The 23,714-nt window shown below is 28.7% G+C and overlaps 1 protein-coding gene across 4 annotated transcripts in view; it reads left to right on the top strand.

Moving 5' to 3' along the window:
- The window catches only part of Sema5c (Semaphorin 5c), a 74,994-nt gene that overhangs the window by 45,901 nt on the left and 5,379 nt on the right, over positions 1–23,714 (top strand). For 2 of the 4 annotated variants that reach the window (XM_074238487.1, XM_074238488.1), the window contains exons 3-6: positions 9,329–9,428; positions 22,218–22,425; positions 23,045–23,247; positions 23,532–23,631. In XM_074238487.1, the coding sequence (XP_074094588.1) occupies positions 9,329–9,428; positions 22,218–22,425; positions 23,045–23,247; positions 23,532–23,631 (611 nt within the window). Of the gene's footprint in view, positions 1–9,328; positions 9,429–9,549; positions 9,644–21,231; positions 22,020–22,217; positions 22,426–23,044; positions 23,248–23,531; positions 23,632–23,714 lie in introns of those variants that run through there. The other 2 variants (XM_074238489.1, XM_074238490.1) reach the window with 2 other exon arrangements.

Here is a 23,714-nt window from a genome sequence, read left to right as displayed (position 1 = left end):
AATTTCAGAAAAATAATATAAATTCTATAATTTTTGAAAATTTATCGAAAATATTGTAATTTGCCACTTTCGAAAATAAACTGAAATTATTCATAAAAAATAATCAAAGTCACAAAACTTTGATGCCTAATTCATGGACTAAAGTAAAATATGCACAATCAAAACACAAATTTTATTACAATATTTACCACCTAAGGTTCAAAAGTTAATCCAAAGTCCAATAACTAAAGCAAAGTACCAATAGACTAAATTTCCTTGATAGTATCTCGGCAGCGTCTTTAATTCAAACCCCAGGTTGAACCCAAAATTACCATTGCCATTATACCACTCCAACAACCAAGAACTATGACAATTGTCCCTCCATTAAGACCCTCACGACAATGATCAGAGATTAGTTACAAAGCTATCTTAAGCTCCGAAAATCATCTTATCCCCTGTTCTTAGTCCTTAGTTCTGTTCTTCGTTTCTGCAATTCGCAGCCTGCAACAATACAATAAAAAATAAAATAGAACTGTAGAGAACTAAATCAAATGTTTAGTGTGCAGTTCGCGTGTTAAAGATAAACGGCTTTGCTCCACTCGCCGATCGGGGATAGAATGGCGTCGTGATCAATGGGACTGCGTTACTTCACGTACCGATTTCTTAGGCTATACGTGTAGATCTTTACTTTGTCTTCTTCTCCATCTCTGTTTCTGTCTCCGTTCCGCTTATTCATTTCATTTAAACTAGCCATGCACTACTGCTATTCTATAGAACATCAGTAACTTCTTCACTTAGCAGTTCTCGGTCTTCTTAGAGTTCCCAGTGTCCAGACGCAGTGAATTTTATTTAGAAGTTTTTTAAAAAACGAACCTCAGCTTCCGATCTTTTTTATTCTCTTATTCCATTGCTTACACCATTCTTTAGTTTTCTGTCTACCTCAGCTTCTATGGTGGCGCTTTTTAGATTTACTCAATACAGTCACGTTTGATTCGATTCCCAGAAATCGAATTACCTTTTTGTCGATTCGGATGATAAATTGCGCAATAAATTTATTTGATTTATATTATATATATTTTCTTTTAATTTACTTTTCACTAGCTGTCAATCGCAGGACTTGAGTTGAAAATTTTTTAGTAAAAAAATTTTTTAACTTTACAACAGTATTTACTCTTAATGTTGTTCTTCAAGACTTTTGTAAGCGTTTATAATTTTTTAATAGTTTTCTCACTTGGTCGTTTAAAAAAAAAGTCTTCTTATTTGTGTGTACAAATTTTTCTTATAAGAAATTTAATAAAATTTTCAGCGTCATAAATTAACTGAAGGTGTAAAATAAATTTTTTGACACTTTTATCCCAGACGACATCAACTCAACTCGGAATGTCAGGAATTTTTCATTGAATCCTAGAACAAATTTATCACCTAAAGCATCAATTTTTCAAGCTTATTGCCTTGAAAACAAAAAAAAATAATAATTAAATTTCAATAACATAAAAAGCCTTAATTTAAAATTAGGCCTCACAAAAACCGACATAATTATTCATCTTTTAATGCAGAATAATCCCGCGGTTGAAATACAAGCTTATGAGCGAAAAAGTATAAAATAAGTAATCTTAACGATCTCTAAACCTGTCACGGTGATTCAAAGGGATAATCCTCTTTGACCTCGGGCACAACTCTTAGATCAGAGTCTTCTTCTATATACTACTTATACTCCTCTCTTCCTCTTCCTATCATCTGTTATAACTTCTTAGACATATTGCCATCATAAAAAAATCATAACCATACATTTTATACTCATACTTACACTTTTTTATTTTTCTCTCTCTCAACACTTTCAAAATATTTTTTATGAAAGGATTTAACTTTAAAGGATAAATTTTCTTTCATTTTGAACATCAATGTTTTGTTTTTTAACTTTGAATCGACAGTCTGGCTAAGGGACGTGAGATACGATAAAATTGATAAGTTTTTTTTTGTAGAAAATTTAATTTTCCACAAAAAATTATTCTTATAATTTTTTCGTATTTTTAATATTTTACCGATAATTTGAATTTAAAGTTTGCAGAAATAATCTATCAAATCAATTGAGCAAGAAAAATTTTGTCATGGTCAGATAAAAGTAAAAACCGGAACAGGGCGTAAATGTATGAGCTATGAAGACTACTATGTATAAATATCCAACACAGCAACTCGTCAATCTCCGGTCTACGATATCGAGGTATAGACAGAAGTGCAAGCATGAGTATCAAAAAAGCAAACTAACGACAAATAAAAAAGCAAAATGTGGTGGCCAGAGGGTCTGGTGAAGATCAGGTTATGCTAACTGGAGCCGTATCCGACGCATACTTATATGCACCGACTACCTTTGTGGAATCGTTCATTCGTTTCTTCACCAAAGGCAAGACCAAGAAAGACAGCAGCAGCAGCGGCACCAGAAAAAAACAAAAATAAAAGACTGCTAAAAAAGGTCGAGTATCTCGAGCATATAAGGGAGTCGGTTGCGTGCATACAACCTGAAGAATAAGTCCACGACTGGAGAGTGGAGAGTGGATGGAGGAAGATCAGAAGAAGGTTAAGATATAAAAGGAAGAGATGTGAAAACGCCCGGGGAAGAAGCAGATGAGAAGCCCAGATCGTTGTATGGAGGATGGACTTGGGCATACACTATACTACTTATATTTATGCGTGTGAGTGAGTGTCCATGATGTAAAGTGAGGACTTACGGAAAGTAAGCCAGAAGTAGCATAGGATAAACAGACGTCCTTGCGAATAAGGCATAAATCGAAGTTTCTCAGCGGCAGCGGCGAGTATGAGTCTCTTGGAGACTTTCTGGAGATAGGAGAGCCAGATCAGAGAGGAGAGCTTGATTGCTCGCCCGATTCATCGTCCGCTCTCAGTATCTGCCTCGGGACGTTAATATAATGTGTATAAGATCTCTGGTCATGGTTAATCGCTCTTACTCCTATATCCTATATCTTCTCTTGTGTTGGGTTATAACACACTGCATGCTACATATGCTCCTATCTGGCCCCTTGAATTTAACGTCAGGACGACGACTCTTACACCAATTAGCTTTTGCCTTACTCAACTTGATACAAATTACCTGCTTTTTTTATTTTTATTTTAATTCTTTACTTTTTATTATTTTCTTCGCAGTTAAAAAAATTTTTTTTTTCTTCAGAAGAAAGGAAAAATATTTTGAGACTTGCAGAAGAAATTTTTTTGATATAATGAAAGGAAATTAGTTGATTTAAATGAAATATTCTGCAACGAAGGGAATTATTTTGAAGGAAACTGGTTATCTTGATTAAAGAATTAGGCGTTTGAGAATTTGTTTTATTTAACTTTATTTTTCAATTTTTTCTATAAATGTATATGTCAATAATAATGTTCAATAAATAAAAAATTGTAAGATATGCGATTTAAAAGAAAAAAAAATTATTTTTATTTCATAATATAGATTCTGAAACTTAACTCTCTTGCAAGGAGACAATTCAGCGATCATGCGCCATCTATTGGAAATTTTCAGCACCAACTTGAGTCAAAAAATGACATACGGACGTATATGATCACATTAAGCATTAAATGAGCTTACCTAGTCATATTTGGACATATTAAGAATTTTTTCAATTAATTTGAACTCAAATATCTCAAAAATAATGTAAATTAAAAAAAAAATTTTTTTCTTTGAATTAATAATTTATTTTATTTATTCATTTTTTTTTTCAGTCCTTCAATAATTACATTTTATATTATTGATAAATATCTATCGAAAAGGCCATCTGATTATTCATTATCATAGAAATTCAATCATAACTATCAAGTTTTTTAATTGAAAAAAATAGCAAGATGATAAATCATGATAAATATAAAATGTAAGGAATATATCCTTGAAATATTATGCAAGGACGATTGAAAGGACGTTCTATCCAACTTGCAACTGTATTCATTCACATATGTATTTATATGTAATAATTGAATTCTTTTATAACATTCATGTCCGACAGAAAGGCGAGAGATTGAAAATAAATGTACAATAGATGATTCAAAACTATTTTTGAGTTAATCAACATTTATTATACTTCATACTCTTTTTTTTTTTTTTTGTATATATGTCATTTTATCAAAATCGGCTTAACATCTTTAAATCTGATAGTTTAACCCAGTGTGTAAAGCAAGTAATCAATAATCCTGACAAACGGCTTTTATTTATTTTTAAATTTGTATGTGAAAATTTTTCGCGTGTTTGTAACCTGATGCTAGCGCCATATTTTGTTACTCACTCATCCGACTGTTGTTATCCAGCTTACGTGTGTAAACGTCATTACGTGAATATTTACCTCTTATTCATTCATTCATTTTACTTTTCATCCTTTTTTATCCGAATTTTTTTTTTAACAAAACTATTAAAACTTCTGTAAACAAGAAAATTGGTTAATTTTTTATTAAATTTCAAGAATCAGGCATACATTAAGAGAAAAAAAATATTTTTCGAACAAGAATTTCTTGGCTTAAAAATTTATTCAAATGAACCATTTATTTTATTACTTTTTTTCACAAATATCAACAATAAAAATAATTAAGCTGAATTAACAAATCGGTTTTGAATTATTAAATAATTATACAATTTTTTTGTATTTTATTTTAATATATTTTATTATGGAAAATAAGATTATAAGTCGTGCACTTTAGGATTTTTTTTGTCACTTTGTGACGGGGTCATTTTTCCGAGTGTATGTGAAAAAATAAATTCTCACGAAAAAGAACTAAAAAAAAATGAATAAAATTTTAGAAGACACTTATGTTCCATACGTAACAAAACATGGTGTAGCGTTTAGTTATCTCATAGGAGGAGATATATGAATGAGAGACAAGTAAAGATATTTTGAGTTGAAACGAAACATGGGATCCGATAAGACTTACCAGATTGTTTGTTGAAAGTGTAACTATTCCAAGCCGACGAGCAACGGTTCGTTACTAGATAGTATTGTATGTTCTGCATACGCTGATATTTACCGGTTGCAATCTATATTACATGCTCTGATGTATTTCCCTTCTGAGTGCATAAACATAAACACCGCGATATCTGTGTCCATATCCCTATCCATATCCATCCTACACATGCGCAACCACACAGTAGACGAATACAGCCCAGTAGAGTATATTTCCATGGACTTGAATGTATCCAGCATTGTAACCAACAGTGGTATCCAATCTAATCCAGAGAGCTTCCAAGAAGCTTGATATGCCTCGTCAGCTTGCTGAAAACTGAGAGGTTCCATCTAATCTCGTGCTGTGTACGCGAACTACAATCAACTGTATTTGTGAAGCTATACCTATATCTGTCTATGTCTGCACTCCACTCAGTCAGACAGAATAGATAGAAATGAAACGTAATACGGTACTAACAGATTAAATATACATACGTATATACGCTCATGCATTCATGCATTACTTCGGAGCTTCTGGCTTCAATCTATGGTTACTGTTTATAAGCATAAACATTTTCCGCATTTTTTAACTATTAATAGTTTCGTAGAGTGAATTTTAAAAAATATTATTCAAAAATGTTCACTGAGAGAAGAAAATTTTCTTGATTCAAGAACTACAATCTTAATCACTGATAAAAGTCATTTCGTTAAACTAACAAAACGTTTAGTTAGGAAAATCTAAAAGTGCACGCCTCCTAACACTTAGCTATTGTTTAAGAAAAACATAAATTTTGCAATTGATTTAGAAAAAAAAATAATTAACTAATTTTTCACACAGTATTTTATAACTTTTTGTTCATCATTTGCGCCCATTTTTCTTGTCATATGCGCACGCAGTTTAAAAAGATTTAGTTTGATTAAGTAGCGCCATAGTTTTCACGTGAGAAAAATAAGAATAGTTATTTTGTTTTTGTACGTGTGTGTCTTAGTAAATTTCAATAAAAATTAATTTCTAAAAAAACTACGTAAACTAGGCTACTGATGATTTCATTTTATATAATATTTTTATTTTATAACTGCCGTAAAGCTTCGAAAGATTTTTCATAGAATTGAATTATAATAAAAAATTTTTTTTTATTACTACAACGTACAAATGATACTTTCTTAATAAATCTGAAAATTTTAATTGCAACGAGAAAAAATTTAAACATAAATTCAAATGTTTATATTAGCATGTTGATACTATATAAGGACACGAAAACAAGCCAACTTAAAAATCAGCAATTAATTACCCAAATTGTAGGAGTACACCCACATGTCCGCATTTTGTATTAACATTAAATGATAATGAGATCCGTGTAACGTGAAAGCGAACTAAAAAACGTGTGATGCAACCTGTTGATTCCCTCTCAGAGTTTTTTTTCCATGATACTGTTACATTTAAAATTCGGCCTTAAATTTAGTGTCAACTTTGCTGGTAACTACAATGCCGGGTGTCTACGTGGGCACATGGCCTGGCCTGGATTAACACGAAAAGGGCTCGGAATATAAAGATCAAGTTTGTATAATGCAATTATCCGTATTAAGACCTACCCTGGTGGTCTCCGTTCATTCTATACGCATACATATTTTAAAGTATGGGTGGCTATGTCCAAGCTGTTGCATTAAGCCCTTTGTCGTGACAAAACTCACAGCTCGGATAATAGCTTTGTGGATTTAATTATCTGTTATTTAATGCGACTTCAAGAGTTTTTAATTAAGTGTTTTGAAACGTTTATATGGTTCGTAGTTTAGAAAATTTTTTATTTAAATCATTGACTCGAATAACGTAAAAAAAAATTTTTAAAAAAGAACTTGGTAATTTTTTTTTCTCCTATATTGAAAAAAAATTTTTTTTTAATTTTTTCACTCTGTCAAAATTTTTAATATTGTAAAAAATAAGTAACCCTGTTATTGGCCCCTTGAGCTGTTGAGTTTATGTAATGTCAAATAAATAAATAAATAACAATTGGAAAAATTTTTACTTCAAATCATTGACTTGCATATAAAAAAAATCGAAGTTTTTTCAATTAACTATTATTGTTTGAAAGACATCACTGTCAATTAAGATTTTTGATATAAAAAAATATCAAATTTATATTCAGTGGTTACATGACATAACTTGTTTCGTATATTGACAGGCAGGAAGATAAAAAAGTATATCTTTGATCATGTAAGTCGCCGAATTTTCAAGCTTCATCGATAATGATAAACAAAAAAAAATGTTTACAAGATAAGAAAAATGAGGAGGGTTTGATTATAATTCTGAAAGTTTTAAAAAATAATATTCGTTCATTACTTTATGTACTTTGACATCAGTATTGAGTCCTTTCGGGACTAATTAGCGTCAAGGATTTCATCATAACGTTTCTCATGTAATATATAATACACTTCAAATGTTTCGTTACACGAACCATATATACATAGCTAGCAAAACTCGCAAGAAAATCTTGAGATTTTATTACTACACGTGGGACTTATCTCGATTGCGTGCTAAAGATTCTAGTTAATTTTTTACTCCGCTCAATATATATCGTGTATATCGGTGGCTGAATTGCTGAATTACTCATAGGTTAATAGCGTTATCTGTGATATCGATTATGTCAAATAATGTATATCATATCAAATCAAATCAATTAATCTAAATTTTTTAAATTCATACATTCATTCATACATTTTTTTGCTATTACTCGTAATTTTTGTAATATAAAAAATCTAGATAATTTTTCTCAACGATTGCAATTAATAATAATGATCTCTCATTATTTTCTTGCAAAATACAAGACTTATTAATTGCCGTGTCTGTGGGGAGAAAATTGTGGTATTTATTGAATGATATCTTAATGCTAAAATTAATTGTTGTTATCAGTTTCTAATACACGAACTTTGTTAAATGAAATTAATTATAAGTTTGTTGAGAGTATGAAAAAGGTCGAGTTATTTTAATTTTTTTGTGATGAAATTTTTACCATTTGTTTAAAAATAATAAATAAATATTATACTAAGGTATAAAATTTATCACTTGAAAAATTTTAAACAATACTTGAAGATATTTGTTCTTTCAAAAAATGTAAAAAAAAAATTTTTTTTTTAAATTACAAACCAAAATGATCCCTTAACATTCAAAAAATAAATCCTTCTATCAGCGTAATTAAAAAATTTTTTCTTTTTTTCAGTATTAACTGTCTAAAAATTATTTGCCTAGTAAATTTTCGCCACAAAAACAATCATCTCTACAATTTACAATTTAAAGCCGAAAAATAAATAAAATTTTTAAAGTTTCATGATTTATGATATATTTAACGACTAAAATGTCACGTGTATTTACGAGGGAAAAAAAGGCCGAGTTTATCGCTGCTTTGGCCTTTGGTCGCGTCCGCGTAATAAACAAACCCATTGGGCCACTATATATTCCCCGTTTCTTAAAATTACTACCACCTAAAATTGCTACTTCGCACAATATCAATCAGCTGCGTTTAATAAACAGAAAAGTAATAAATAATAAACAAAATGAAGTGAATAAAGCTCGAGCTCAACAAGAATTCCTCTTATTTAATATAATAAAATAAATACCGAGGAAATATAATAATACGTACATACAACAGAATATCCAATTGGATGTGCCTGTAATCTGTATACAGTAAGCAGTAAACCGAGAAGTTGGCGATGTGATGAAAAAGCCAGTATACAATATACTGTACAGAGCGCACATAAGACATGGTCGTTCAAATGTTCGTAAAAATGACTAACAAAAAGCGAGATATATGTATAATACAACGAGGAGAACATAACGAGGTATCATGAAAGAAGTAGTACCTAACTCGTAAAGTAACCTTCGATTTTATTTTTTTTTCTCCGGGTATCGTGGGTTCCGCGAATGGAAGCCGAGGATGAGGGATAAGAAGCACATAGATAGGATGCAATATCGTCGTACATTCGAGATTGCGTTAAAAAAGTAACAACCAGTAGTGAAGAGTAGAAGTTAGCTATAGATGCGTACCACGTTTCAATTCACTAACTAATGACTGACGAGTTACTTTTTTACTTGCTCCTATTTTTCCAGGTACTCGATACACTGCCGCTTCCTTTGCTATTATTTCAGTTTTTGTTTTATTAATTAATAAATATATTCATTTTTTGGTTTTTAATTTGTTGTAAAAATTTTTTTGATTTTCATTGAAGAAGTTTAATTATGAAGTTCAATTAATTAAAAAAATACTCATTTCCTGACGTGTTTAAGTATGTTAAGGTGCTATTTGTAAATTTATTTTAATAAAAAAATTTTTTTTATAAAATCAAAGTATAAATAAATATTATCTAAAGTATTTATTATATTTAAATATATTTAATGATATATATTTATTATCTGTTTACAGATTTAGCGGAAAGAAGTAGTTTATTCCAAGAAGAAGGTGTTACTACATATTCACAATTATTATTCGATGTTGCCAGACAGCAGGTCGTTGTAGGCGCTAGGTAATTATCATAAATATATACAATAAGTTATTTTACATTCAGATATTGATGAACTTTAAACAATTAAAAAAATAAATTAATAATAATAATAATAATAATAACAAAACTTGTTTTTAATCAGATCAGTATCCATTATCATCGAGGCCATTCTACTTATCTATTAAATAGTCACGATTAATTTGACGATTCAGCCTTACAGACTTGATTATATTGCGGTAATAAATATAAATTTACATTCTCGTACTTAAATTTATTAATACTATTCGATTACTGCACTAAATATACATAGTTTAGATGAATGAGTTGAGAAAAAATTTTTGTGTAGGTATTTAGCTCACTGTTCACTCTATCATTCTACTTACTAGTTACATTAAGAGTATAGCAATAGTTTATTGAATTACTTAATGCTGTTGCTGCGGCTGGATTCAGATAATTATTAGATTTATGGTCTACTGTTCCTGTTGTTAACCTGTTGGCATCAATTTTTTTAAACCTTATTACCCCCAGGTCAATATTTTTACTTAAATTTATGTGTATTTATCTTGAAAAATTGACAGCTATAAATATTTTCCAATTTATAATTTAATTAAGCCTGAAAACTAAAAACTAGCTTCATTTATGCTTTATTCACATTAATAATTCATTTAATGAATAACTCTTTTTCTTTCGTTTCAAGTAATATCAATATCAAAAATTCACTTTTAATAATAAAAATAATAAATATGACCATAAGGATAATATCAACTAATACGTCAAATTTTTTGGCTGTAAATTTTTATTACAAAAATGATAAAATAACTTCAAGTTCCGCGATGGATATCTACTTTTGTATTCGTGTATTTAAAACTCGGATAAATCGTAAAGATTTTATGGAAGCCATAAATCTACATTGCATCTTCTACATTCTAGATTCTGCATTATCATCTATTCAACGAATGTAGAGACACGCAGTCGCCACTATCGCGATAAAACCTTATCTTAACTTCAGCAAAATAATCCAATCTTGATCAAAAACTCACACTGGATTATTTCAACTGTTAATCAATAGCCAATAATCAATTAATTCTTAAAAAAAAAACTGTTGCTCTGCACTGATAAGAAAAATTATATTCGTTCAAAAATCAAAAATTTTGAACCAGAAGAAAATTATTCAAAAAAGTTTATAATTAACAAAAAATTTTTTCTTATATAAATTAATACAATAAAAAAAAATCTTTGAAATTATTTCGTTGGTTTTTTTTTCTTGAATCAAATTAATTAAATTATATATTACATATTAGATCATATATGCCATGATCAGACCATATATGATCATATCAGTGCATATTTGGCCATATATAACAATTTTTTCACGGGGAAAAAATTTCAATGTTCATAAATACCTTGATCGCGAATTATTCGTCCTGCGATATATAACTCTTGATACAGTGTAACCACAATGTGGCATTGTGCCGCAGTAAATTAAATTTAACGCTCCTCTAGCTCTTTTCCTCCCTTTCTTGCTCCTCCATCTTTTTTCTTGGCTCCGACAAGCATCAGCCCACGCAATCATATGTATCGCGGCCGGGTGCCATTGTCTCCAGTAGTCATATGAATCTTCTTAAAGAAAATTCTAGTAATCCGTACCATACAATTTATAAGACCATCAAGTTAGGCAAAAAATCGTCTTTTTTTTAAATTATTTAAAAAAATAAAATTATTCATAAAATATACATTTTTATTTATTTTACTTTTAACTTTAATCAAGTTTTGAAGAAAAAGAAAAAAAAAACGTAAAAATAAATCAAATGATAAAGAAAATAACTTTTTTCGATTTATCAAAGTTACAAACTCAATTATTGAGTAAACAAATTTATAAAATTTAACTTACAAAATTTTTTCTTCGAGAATAACACTTTAAGAAATCAAGTGTCGGCGTTAGCCAATTTGGCTTAAACCCAGTGAACAAACTAAAGAATAAAAACAAACAAGAATTGAGTATTTTGTCTGGCAAGAGTTGAAAGAATAATGAAAAAAATAAAAAAAGAAAGAAAAGAAACTAAGAAGAAAACAGTTTATTTTTCCGTTTGCCGGTTTTTCTCAGTTTCCTGTCCCGTTTCAGTGTATGCGCTCGATTACGATGGTATAACATGAAACTAGAAGTTGCTTTAAAGCAATTGCCAATTACAGAAGATTCTATTCTAGTGGAGTCGCGGGAAAGGAATAAAAGATTGAGACAGGCTTGTTAAAAGGATCTCCAACGCGGATAACTAAAAGAAGATCTTGACTTGTTGCCAGAAACAACTAATCGGATATCGGAGAAGTATCTTGCTACCCATTGTCGAAAGTCTTTTATTTCCGCGTTTTCATGAAGCTCGAATAAAAACAAAAAATCATAATGGAAAAGAAAAATTTTTCTCCCACTACTTATAACTCGAAAGATAAAAATAAAAATAAATTTATAAGAAAAAATTTGTGATGAAAAATGAAAACACTTTATTTAAAATGTCCAAGTATGAATAATTCAAAACTAATATACATAAAACTTATAGCAAAAAATGTAGCGTGTTTCGAAAAAGCGTTTAGCATTTAGTGTATGGTAAATTACTTTTTAAATAATTAATAATTTTGAAAATTTACTTAAAATATCAAGCTACAAATAAGCAACCATTTTCAAGAGTTTTCATAACAGTGTTTAAATTTTTAAATAAGCTGTCACTAAAATAAATTTAAAAAATATCTTAAATAATCTATATCTATACTAAAATTTAAACATTTAATTTAACATTTAATTAATCTCAAAAATTAAAATTTAATGCTGATTTAAAGTTAAAAAATTTTCGTACTAAAAAGCAAACGAATTTTAATTCAAGCCCTGCGAAGTGAGAGATTATTAACTAGTTTTTTCTAAATAAATCTCAAGATAACTTTATAAAAATAAAAAGCGAAAGAAAAGAAAATAATCTGGTTGGTGGTTGGTGGTTGTAACTTCCTGAAGATCACTCCATATACATCAAGTCACAGCAATAGAACGCCTACGCAGTACCCATATTGGATTAGCTCCTCATTACCTGACGTAAATCCTCTCCTTTCTCACTGCAGACTACACAACACCTTTTGTCTTTATTTTCTTGTACCCATTATCCGTCGACGTAATTTTCCCCGTGACCTTTAATCCTTTTATAATCTCTCAGAATAATTGACCATTACTTACATAAATGTATAAATTTATATACTCAATTCATTCTTGTCAATCATATTTTATTTAATACCTTATCTTCCGGTACTTTATCTAAAAATTCGTTATTTATTAGTAATTATAGTCATGGCTTAGTCGGAATAATGTAAATCGTGCATTTGTGCTGAAAACAATTATCTTTATAGATTGTACATAAAAGATAGCGCTGTGACAGTTTTAAGTACACCTAGACGTTGTTTATTATATATGACTAAAACACTGTGTGATAATTATTATTATTATTGTTATTATCATTATTTTAATGTTTATTTATGGCATGCCTTTTTATACACTCCTAACTCCTACAAGAGATGAGAGTTGATTTTAGTACTCCTTTTATTTGTAAAAAGTTTTAAGTTACGACCGCTAAATTATCTGTTGGTAATTATTTTTTAGTACTTAGTCCATTTTTCTATTGAATATTGTTGAGTTTATTACTGAAATCTTTGCATTTTTCACTATAATTTAACGTTCGAGCTCGTTGATCAAAAGCAGTGTAAAATAACAATCATGCCCAGCTGAAAAAATTTCTTGATTTAGTAGAAAAAATCTTATGTCAAGAAAATCATTTTGAAGAAGTTCATCATCTTGAATCAAGTAAATGATTTTTCTCTATCTTGTTTTAAGTAAATTTTTCTAAACTTGAGATTTTTTTTATTAAAAAAAAAAAAAAAAAAAAAAAAAATCAAAAATTGTGGTCAAAACATTGTTGCTCATTAATATCCACAAATGAAGTTATTTTATTGATATTATTGTTTTCGTTAAAAAGTGTATGAATTAATCTCAAAGTCGAATTTATTTAGAAACCGGCGGTATTTCTTAGTTATATTGTATATGATTTTGATTGAGTATAAACAACGATAAGGCAGAAGGAAACAAAGTAGAATAATAAAATCGCCCACACAGTCCTCATTAACCCCACGCTGGTGAGTTCCTAAAAAAAGCAAATTAAAAATAAATTAAACGTTAACTCTCGTTTAATATATTTAAGCTTAAATTAAAACGGATAACTTTTGATTTGAGTTTATGAGAGTTTATTAATGTCACATTGATAATTAAGTGTGTCAAACCTGACTCTAAATAGATTTTATTTTTTCGTCTTGAAAATAATCAAGCTGTAAAAATTTTCGATCTATTAGCGATCCAAAATTTTAACGAAGTAATTTAATTTATTAAAAAAAAATTATTATTATAATAAATAATTTATAATATGTCAAAGCTCTATATATAGAATAGTTATCTAACAATATCACAAGAAGAGTATTATATCTTATTGAGAATGATGGCTTTGACCCACCCACTGAGGAATCGGACACCAGACCGTTAAGACGGATTTGCATTTAATTCTGCAATTTTCTATCATTCTGTCAACTTATTGATTTCTCTTCATTTTATCGCATCTAAAAATAAATTTGAACATAAACATATTGAGAGATAAAAATAACAGAATATATTTTTTATTTTTCATTATTATTATTATTATTGATATTAATTTTTTAGCGGAACGCAAGCACCGCAAACACGCGAAACATTTATTTTCTTTATTCGACTTCTCTGTGTTACTTTTATCTTTAAGTGGTTTACTTTTCGTGCGTTAGAGGAGAGTTTGGTCGAAATTTTAGAGGAATTTACAAATTGCTTTTTTTTTTCATAAATTTTATTTTTTTAGTCTTTTCGCGTTTGTTTAGCATATATTTTTATGTCGTGAGAAACTCGTTGCTTGTCGAAGAAAATTGAAATTTTTTTTTTAATAAAAATTCAATAAAAAATTTTATTTAATTTTTTTTACGATCGAAAATGTCGCAGAAGAAATTTCTATTAAAGAAAAAAAATCACTCACATCAAAATCAATCATAATAAAAATAGTTTGTAAATTCATCACAGCTAAAACCAATTAAAAATCTTACACCGGAATAGATTACCATAAAAAATTTATTTTATTAAAATGCTTATCACATAAAATAAATTATAATGACTCAAGTTGAAATTAAAAAAAGTAATAAAATAAATCACGCTCCACTAAATATATTTAAAATTTTGATTTTTTTTTTAACGATCCTATAATAAGAGAATGTCGAAGTTGGCGCCAGTCGATACGCAATACTCACGCGTCTAGTTTTAGATTTATGTATTAATCGGCGGCTTATTGATCTGTAAGTTATACTTTACTCATGTAATACCAGGTATCTCTAACAAATAATAATAATTACGATGCGCACAAAAAAAATTATTTCAAGTAAATATTTTCCTTCAAAATTTAAGTCTTGTTTCGAAATATTAACATCACTTAATTAAAGAAAATTATAACTCTTGGATGGAGATCGAAAAAAAAACTCTATTCAAGAACTTTATCATTCAAGGTTCCTATTTTATTTGCTTCAAAACTATATTTATATATTTTATTTCAATTATTAAGCACTTTATCTCTGCAATACTCAAATCAAATCCTGATTATAAAATTAAATTAGAAATTACATGTGATTACAATTATACACTGTAGTTTATTTTTTTCAAGTAAAAGTAATTTTTTTGTGATGATGTCAGGATCATTTTATTTGATAAACAATTTTCTAATTATAAGAAACTGGTTATTGTTTAATATCCTTGATATTTAATGACTGAATTATCAATGACAGACATTTAGAGGCTATCTAGTAAAGAAAAATCTTCAATTAAATACGTTCGTTGGATAAATCTCTATATCCAGTAGTTATTAATTATATTGGATTTTTCTCTAATAAAAATTAATTGAAAACTTAATTTTGAACCAAGCATAAACAGATTTCGAAGTAAGAATTTAAAAACTAAAAAAAAATTCTGGAAGCAATAAAATCGGCTTTCTTGCTACGAGTTTTCTTAATTCAAGAAATTTTTTTTAATTAAGTTAATTTCTTTTTTGTAAAAAAAAAAAAAAATAATAAATATATATATTTACATAAATTGAATTAAAAAATTTTCTTATAAGTCATTGATTTTTTTCATTACACTATTATTTTCTTGACCGAAGTTTTTACCGCAGAAATAACAGGACTATCCTGACTTGTATGCTGAGAGAAAGGATAAGTAGTAGAACTTGACTTTTAATACCCAAGACAAAGCTGTCAGTTATTTTTATTAAAAAAATAATAAAAAAGAATATTATGACATAATCTAATAATAGGGTATTATATGTAATACGGAGGGTTTTAGTTGGAAGTGATCTTGAACACGTCGATTGGGTATATTTATTTTAAAGGAGAGGTATTATGTACATAATAATATTATATTACGTTATATGTTAGTTATATTAGGTAGTCGGCGGTATAGAACTACCGGTAAAGCTACAAGTAAAGTTATATATAATATATAATGAATAATATATAAATATGTCTGGTACGGGGTATTATAAGCATCATAATAGTAATGGTAATAGTAATAGTGAAATAAATACGAGTATCAAGAGTATCATGAACCCTTACGGCATTTAAAACGCGTGTGGGTTGTCAGGTTCTGCCTACGGCTCACTAGATTTTTCGATCAATTAGTTTTATTGGGGTATTAATTTTAATGACGGAAATATAAATTAATAAAATTTTCTGGGCTAAGTACTGACTTTGTGGGTTTTAACTTGAAATTTTGTGCATAGCCTTCAATGTGTAATTAAATTGTAATTAAAGGGAAAGTAAATTCAATTTGATCCTCAATAGTCCGCGGTATCATATTCCCGACATTTAATAACATTTAATATCAGTTATAAAGAGGCGATAGAAGCAAAAAATTTGATACAAAGTTGAAAAATTACTATAGACATAAAAAGAGAATTTTAAATTCCAGACCATCAATAGCAAATTGACATTTAACATTCAGTGAAAGAAATTTTCCTGATCGATTTATTCAAATTTTTTCGTTACAAATGTTCATAGCAGTATCGAGGTGTTACAAAATTAAAAATAATAACAGGATATTTGAATATTGAATAATATCTCACACATAACGACACATGTATGATAGTAAATTAACATCAAAGAGAATGTAAATCATGGCGCCGTAATAATTACTAAGTGCATACTTTCTCTTACGAAAAATTAGACTGACAACAAATTAACGGGTACATTATTAAACATTAATCGTTAATGCATGTACTTAGTACTCGTTAAATAAACAAAGATCGAATTTTTTCCTAAAATTTTTAATGAATAACAATAATAATTGGCAACCTACAGTCACTATGTAAATGTCGAGCTTTCTGAATTATAAATAAAAAAACTTTGGCTTAATAATTTTTTTATACTGCTATATTTTTTTATACATAGTTTGAGAAAATTTTAAAAATAATAAAGCTATAAAAAAATCAATTACGAATAATTTAATGGAAACTGCGATGAAACAAATTTACCGATCCAACAAACTATTCAAAACTTCTCCAAAAACTTAACAAAAAAATTGACTATCACTGAAAAAATATCAAACCCAATTTACGATAAGGATCTATTTATAACTACTTCAAAAAATGATCATAATAAATTAACTATTGCTAAAAATCATATGAAAGATTTAAAAGTAAAAATTTTAGGTCAAACCCTTTCTAATGGTACTAAATGTAATTTAAAAAACTCATTTTATAAATTTTATAAAATTTTCCTTATTATCATAATTATATAGATAATAATAATAAATTTCAAAAATTTAATTATAAAAAATCAAATTTCGAAGCTCACATTTACTAAGTCCTCTGTTAGCTATGAATTATCCTGAAATTATCATAATAATAGAACAATGTAAACCATCAGTCAAGTAGATTAGGGGCAGCGTTACGTAAACGTAGAATCTAAACAACTTAATGATTTACACATGTATGATACACACAAACACCAGCGCAATTAATTTAAAAGGCACGCGCGTGTTAATTAATTAACGACAGATACGAGAATACGATTACAAGCTTCTACCTCATACATACCTGTGTACCACATAATCGAGGATTACGGATTAGGTAATCCTCATTCACATAAAACACAAGTACACACTCTAACTCCATAAATATTAAATATTAAATATTAACTATAAAAGTATCTTATAAAAATTATTAAATTACTGACCATTCCAATCCGAGATTTAATCTTCTCATTAAATAAATATTTACTTTAATAAATATTTATCAATATTAGTACTAATATGTTAATTATAATACTTAGAGAAATTTTTTACCAGAACTACTTTCTTCATAACTCACGCTTGAATTATTAAATTAATTTTTTTTTTTCAAGTAAAAATTTATGAAAACTATTTTTCAACAACTCAATTCTCAATTTCTCAAATTTTTTTTTTATTTTTCAAATTAAACACACACTTTCTCTCAATTTGAGCGATATTTAATGTAACACCGCTCTCACCGCAGCTGTCTCATTGATATAACGCTCCATATATAAATAAATATATCTGCATTTATAATAATAATAATAATAATAATAATAATGAATAAAAAACTAAACTAAAGCAAAAGAATTTAAAAATATCTAAAAACCCACGCGGGATACAAAATGTTATAATGTGCAGGATTGCCGTCTATATCTACCTGCGTATATTAATAGTGCCCCGTCCCCAGGTTGTCGCTCATGCACGCGTGTGTACGCATAATTCGCGATTTCGACATACAATGCTTTATATTAAGAACGTGCGCGTAGGCCGTTGATACCTGTGCTGTTACTGTGTGTATCTTTCATTTGTAGATTTTATTTGTATAAAATAATTCCTCTACATAGATACGAATGCATTATACAAACACGTCACTCAGCAAATACTGTTGAGAATAAAAATATCTTTAATAATAACTGAAAAAAAGTCAGATTATTCTCAAAAAATACATGAATGAATATTTCAAAAACTTCCCACGATAGGAATGGAAATAAAATAGCTGTCCAACTCTTCTCATATCATATCATTATATCAATATTGATCTAAAAAATTAAAACCAAATTTTTGAATCAGGTTTTCTATTTGATTTTCTACTCAATTTTGCATTATAATGTTATAATTATAAATATAATGGTTTATTTTTATTTGCTATCGACACCTACCGGTAAAACGATCCCGAACGATTAATTTATCGTTCTCACGCGACCTTAATACCCATATCAGCCTCACAACGATCTCAAGATTAATCGCACTGTAAATCCAAGTGTTTTAAAAGTGACTACAAATGGGCATTTAACATAGGAAATTAAAACACGTGGAAGTGTTTTAAAAGTGACTACAATGCTTCAAGATATGAACGAAACACTTTATGTGTGTTTTATTAAAACACTTGGATTTACAGTGCGAGTCAGACATTTATATATTTTTACTGCGAAATCAACATCTTGTTGGCTTTTTTAGCTTTTGTTTTAATATAATAATTACACACCTTAAAATTCGGGTGTTCAGATAATGGAAGTGGATTTTTTTATTGGACTGGAAAAAAAAGTTGATTAAAGAAGAATATAGTATCTGAAATTTAATTCTTTGAACGAGATATTCTGATTTAATTACTTCAAGAAATTTTTGAACAGAATCAAGAAAATTGAACAAAGATAATTGAGAGAAAAAGGTGAACATTCAAAAATTTTTTATCAAAAAATTTGATCTGTCTTTATGTTGCTTAATGTTACTATTTATGGCTTGATATGAAAAACGGCGATAAAAATTTTTAGAATGGATTATAGTAAAATATTTGTTTTTTTCTTTATTCAAGTTTCTTTGCTATATTTTTAATGAATCATTAAAATAAAATTTGTTGAAGAAAAAATAATTTTTCTATCAAATGCATTCAAATAATTTTTTTATAAATGCATTGGCATAAACAAAAGCTTTCAAACATTTCTTCAATAAATTAGTTAATATTTATGTTTACGCAGATTGTCCTATTGAAAAATAATTAAATTTTTCTCTTTTTCAATTTAATTGTCAAATTTTCTCTATCATGAAATAAAAATATAGTTTGATGATAAATAACTATAAAATAACCGGCGTTGAAATTTATTCACCACCGATTATTTAATAGATTAATTAATAATTAATTTGGCCGTTACTTAATATCGAGTGTAAGAATATCGATAAAAATATTTATTAACAAAAAAAAAGGAATAAATAATTAAGCGCCCACGTAGGCGCCATTTATGCTTGGCTGCCGGTTTATTTCTTGTCAAAGTGTGGCTGCAATCACAAAAGTGAAACAGGAGGACGGCTCGAGGCCGTTTAAAATCGCTAGTCTGTTGTACCTCAAGTCTATACATATTATATTATATTATATACATAATCTACTAACTCGCAACCGGGTGTAAGTAATAATAACTTTTAGTTGCTGTGTAATCAGCCGGTGTCACGATAAAAATGACTCCAATATTTATGTCTAATGGGCTCAATAAAAATGAATTTTGCTCATAATAATTCACCAATGACTTACAGGAGGAATTCAATGGAATTAAATTGAATTAGTTCGTTTAATCGAATAGGATATAATATTATGGATAATATGATGAAATGATAAAATTAAAATGATAAAAATGTGTAACGGTGTTAATCCACCTAGTACGGGAGCGACTGTATCTAACTGACGAATATAATAGAGATGAATAACGGATGAAGGATGATGGAGAGAGAAATAATGATGAGGATAGGAAGAAGTTGTATTAAGAAAAAATAAAAATACATATGTAACACAAGTATAAGTATATTAGTTAGATACAAGTGACTACTTGAATTGCTCGTTATTGCACTACTTATCAGAAAGTGGCCACATTGAAACAGATTACTTCCTGCTCAGCGCACGAATACTCTTCCCCTTATTTAATTTTTGCTAAAAGACTATCTTTGTTACTATATCTCTTTCTTCTTTTGGTTATTTATTGAATCAAGACGAAAAATTCTTGAATTGAATAAAAATTACTTAAACTAAGAAAAATTTCTTAATTTAAGAATTTTTCTACTTAAATCAAGAAGATCAAGTTCTTCAAAATTATTTACTTGATTCAAGTAAATTTTTTTTCTGTGTACTTTTTCATAAATAATTGAACTTTACTCCATTATTTATAAATAATTAGACGGTCAAAAAATTTTTTTTATTTTTATAGTTATGTGAAAAAAAATCCTGATATGGCCATATATAGCATTATATGAACAATCCATGACATTATATGGCTTGATATGGCAATTTATTGTTTAATTTGACCATATAAATATTAATTTAAAATATCTCCAAAATTTTATTTAGTGGTATTAATTTTGACTAAACATCAATAACCAATGACAGCTGTTAAGTCTTTTAGGATGAAGGATTAAGCTCGACAATCTCCGGTCCTATGATCAAAGATACAAGAGTGCCAACAGGTTATAACTCGGTTGACTGAGACGTAATCACTGATCTCAGTTTGACATTCTCCTACGCCAAACTGTCCGTTATTGAACACACTCCGATCAATAATTACAGTGAAATTATTATTTATATCTTAGGTCCTCTGTACAAAAGTCGATATCTGATCATACATGAATCTTATGTGATTATATATACACATATACAACGAATTGGTCATAAAATTTAAAGTACAATAATAAAAACAGTTAGCAAACAGACGTATCTTGAACAATAACTTTAAGGGCGAACTCAAGGCTACACAACAGGTCGACGGCTGTTGAAATAGCATTTGACAAAGTCAAGTGACTTGATCGGAGAAACAAAGTGCCAACGTAACTATTGAGCAGCATTCCAAAACAACCTACTTGAATTTTATTAAAATGTTTGTAGGCGACAATCTACGTACCTTTAATTTTTATTACTATTATTTTTGTTTATATTGCTATTGTTATTATTATTATATCGAGTAAATAGATCGATTGACGATCGACTTGTAGTAGTCGAGTAGGCGCAAAAACTGATACGAGAACTTAAACTCAACTTGTAGACTGGAGATTTAACTTTAAAACTTGACTGGTGATAAATTATAAATAAATTTATAAATAAACTTGCGTTGGCGCTGAATATTCAAATATGTTTGTAGTTATATTTATAAATTTACAGGTAAAAAATAATCACCGCACCGCGGGCTCAAGGACTGATATAATATAAGTAAAGACTGGATTAAAAGTTATTGGTGGTATAAAGAGTTTCGTTTTGTCTGATCTGGTTTTATTTATTTATTTCAATTTTTTTATGTTATCAATAGATATTGCAAGAAACACGGCATTACTTTTTATTCAAATGTTATGTGTTATAAGTTATAAAGTTGTGGATAAGCGCTTATCGGGTACAAGCCCAGGTCCAGCTGTTCTCAAAACGAAATACAAGGGAGCACGAGATAGACAGCAAATATATTGTGTTACATTACATACCACCTTATGACACGCGACTAATTTTTTTAGTGGTAGGACGAATAAAATGTTTTTTTTTTTTTTTTGTTTCTCCTGAATGATATCAGGCACCATAATTTCAACTTTTATTTGATCTACTTTTAAAATTACCAACAGATTAGTTTAGCGACATTTCAAACTGATTTGTAATTACAACTAAATAATTTTTATGATATATTAATTACTATTTTTATGATTATTTCTTATTGCAGAGATAACCTGTACCGACTAACGCTGAATTCTCTGACGCCTCTGGAACACGCGTCGTGGCCAGCGCCACCGGAAAAAGCGACCGTGTGCCAAGACAAAGGTCAAACCGCTCTCGACTGTCACAATTACATCAAGGTCCTGCTTACTAATGGCAAGAGTCTCTTTACCTGCGGTACCAATGCCTTCAGCCCACAGTGCACATGGCGTGAGGTAATAATTATTATTAATCCCCTTAATTGACGGTTAATTTCACCGTCTCTCTTCAATTTCTTTATTTTCATCCGGTTCGTGTAATTAACATTCTCATTTACATAATTGACCCTCTTATTTATTGGCTGTTTATTATAGACTGTTCAATACAACTTTTTTGTTCGGCAATAAGTGTCTTGTACTTAACACTCAACACAGGAACTAAAATTGGAAAATTATAGCTCTAAAAATAAAGTTTAAGTCACGTTAGATCTTATCTGTAATTATGACAAACATTTGAAGAGAACAATAAACAGATTTTATTCATTTTAAAATCGATAAATCAAAATGTTTACCGACAAATTAACTGTTTAGTAACTTGTCATGTTGATTATTCCATAGGTTATGGGCCCAGTACCGCTCTTACTTGGAAAAACTTTTATTACGATCAAAAATTTAATTTTTATTTTAAAATAATGTATTTTCATTTTTTAATCTTTGTACAAATTATTCCGACTCTTTAATAGAGTAAAAAGCTCATTAATTGATCTCAAAGGTTTTTTTTTTTACTAATACTCCTTCTGAGGATTCTGATAAGGTTCAAATTTTGTTAATAAATAAATTAATAAATCATTTACAGATTGAAAATATCAACAGCATAACAAGTTCAGTTTCTGGTGTCGCAATGTGTCCATACTCACCCCAGGCGAATGTAACGGCATTGCTGGCAAAAGAAAATGCCGGTCTATTTGCCGGCGCGCCGACAGATTTTTCCGGTACCGATGGAACTATTTACCGGACATTAGCGTCACCAAGTCTTCGCACGCAGCAGTACGACTCGAGGTTTGTGTTAATGTAAAAAATTTCTACTTAATTATAAATAACGCACCGATCCAAGTGATGCGCAATTTTAATGAAATTTTATTTTTTATATTTATTTTTCTCTCATCAGTGTAATTAATCAATTTAATTGACTCACGTAAACTAATTTATTTGCCTTCCTGTCGCATAAATAAAATAACATTTTTTGTTAATATGTAATTATGACCGTTGATCGTGTACTCAGGAAATTAAATTAAGATATATTCATTACTTTTAGTAATTTTTTTTTTTTTTTTACTTTTTAGGTGGCTCAATGATCCACAGTTCGTTGGAAGCTTCGAAACTGAAGACCATGTTTACTTTTTATTTCGTGAAATAGCTGTTGAATACATCAACTGCGGAAAGGTAATTTATTAATTACTTATAATTCATAAATTTAATAAAATACATTTTATTTCATGCTAAAAAAAATCTCTGGAACTTGAAAT

The sequence above is a fragment of the Cotesia typhae genome, unplaced genomic scaffold (assembly GCF_013202065.1).
Source record: "Cotesia typhae breed Kobodo isofemale line unplaced genomic scaffold, CoteBio_Ctyphae contig_22, whole genome shotgun sequence".
Classification (NCBI taxonomy): domain Eukaryota; kingdom Metazoa; phylum Arthropoda; class Insecta; order Hymenoptera; family Braconidae; genus Cotesia; species Cotesia typhae.
The sequence above is the reverse complement of the archived record's forward strand: the minus strand, read 5'-3'. Positions and strand labels throughout refer to the sequence as shown.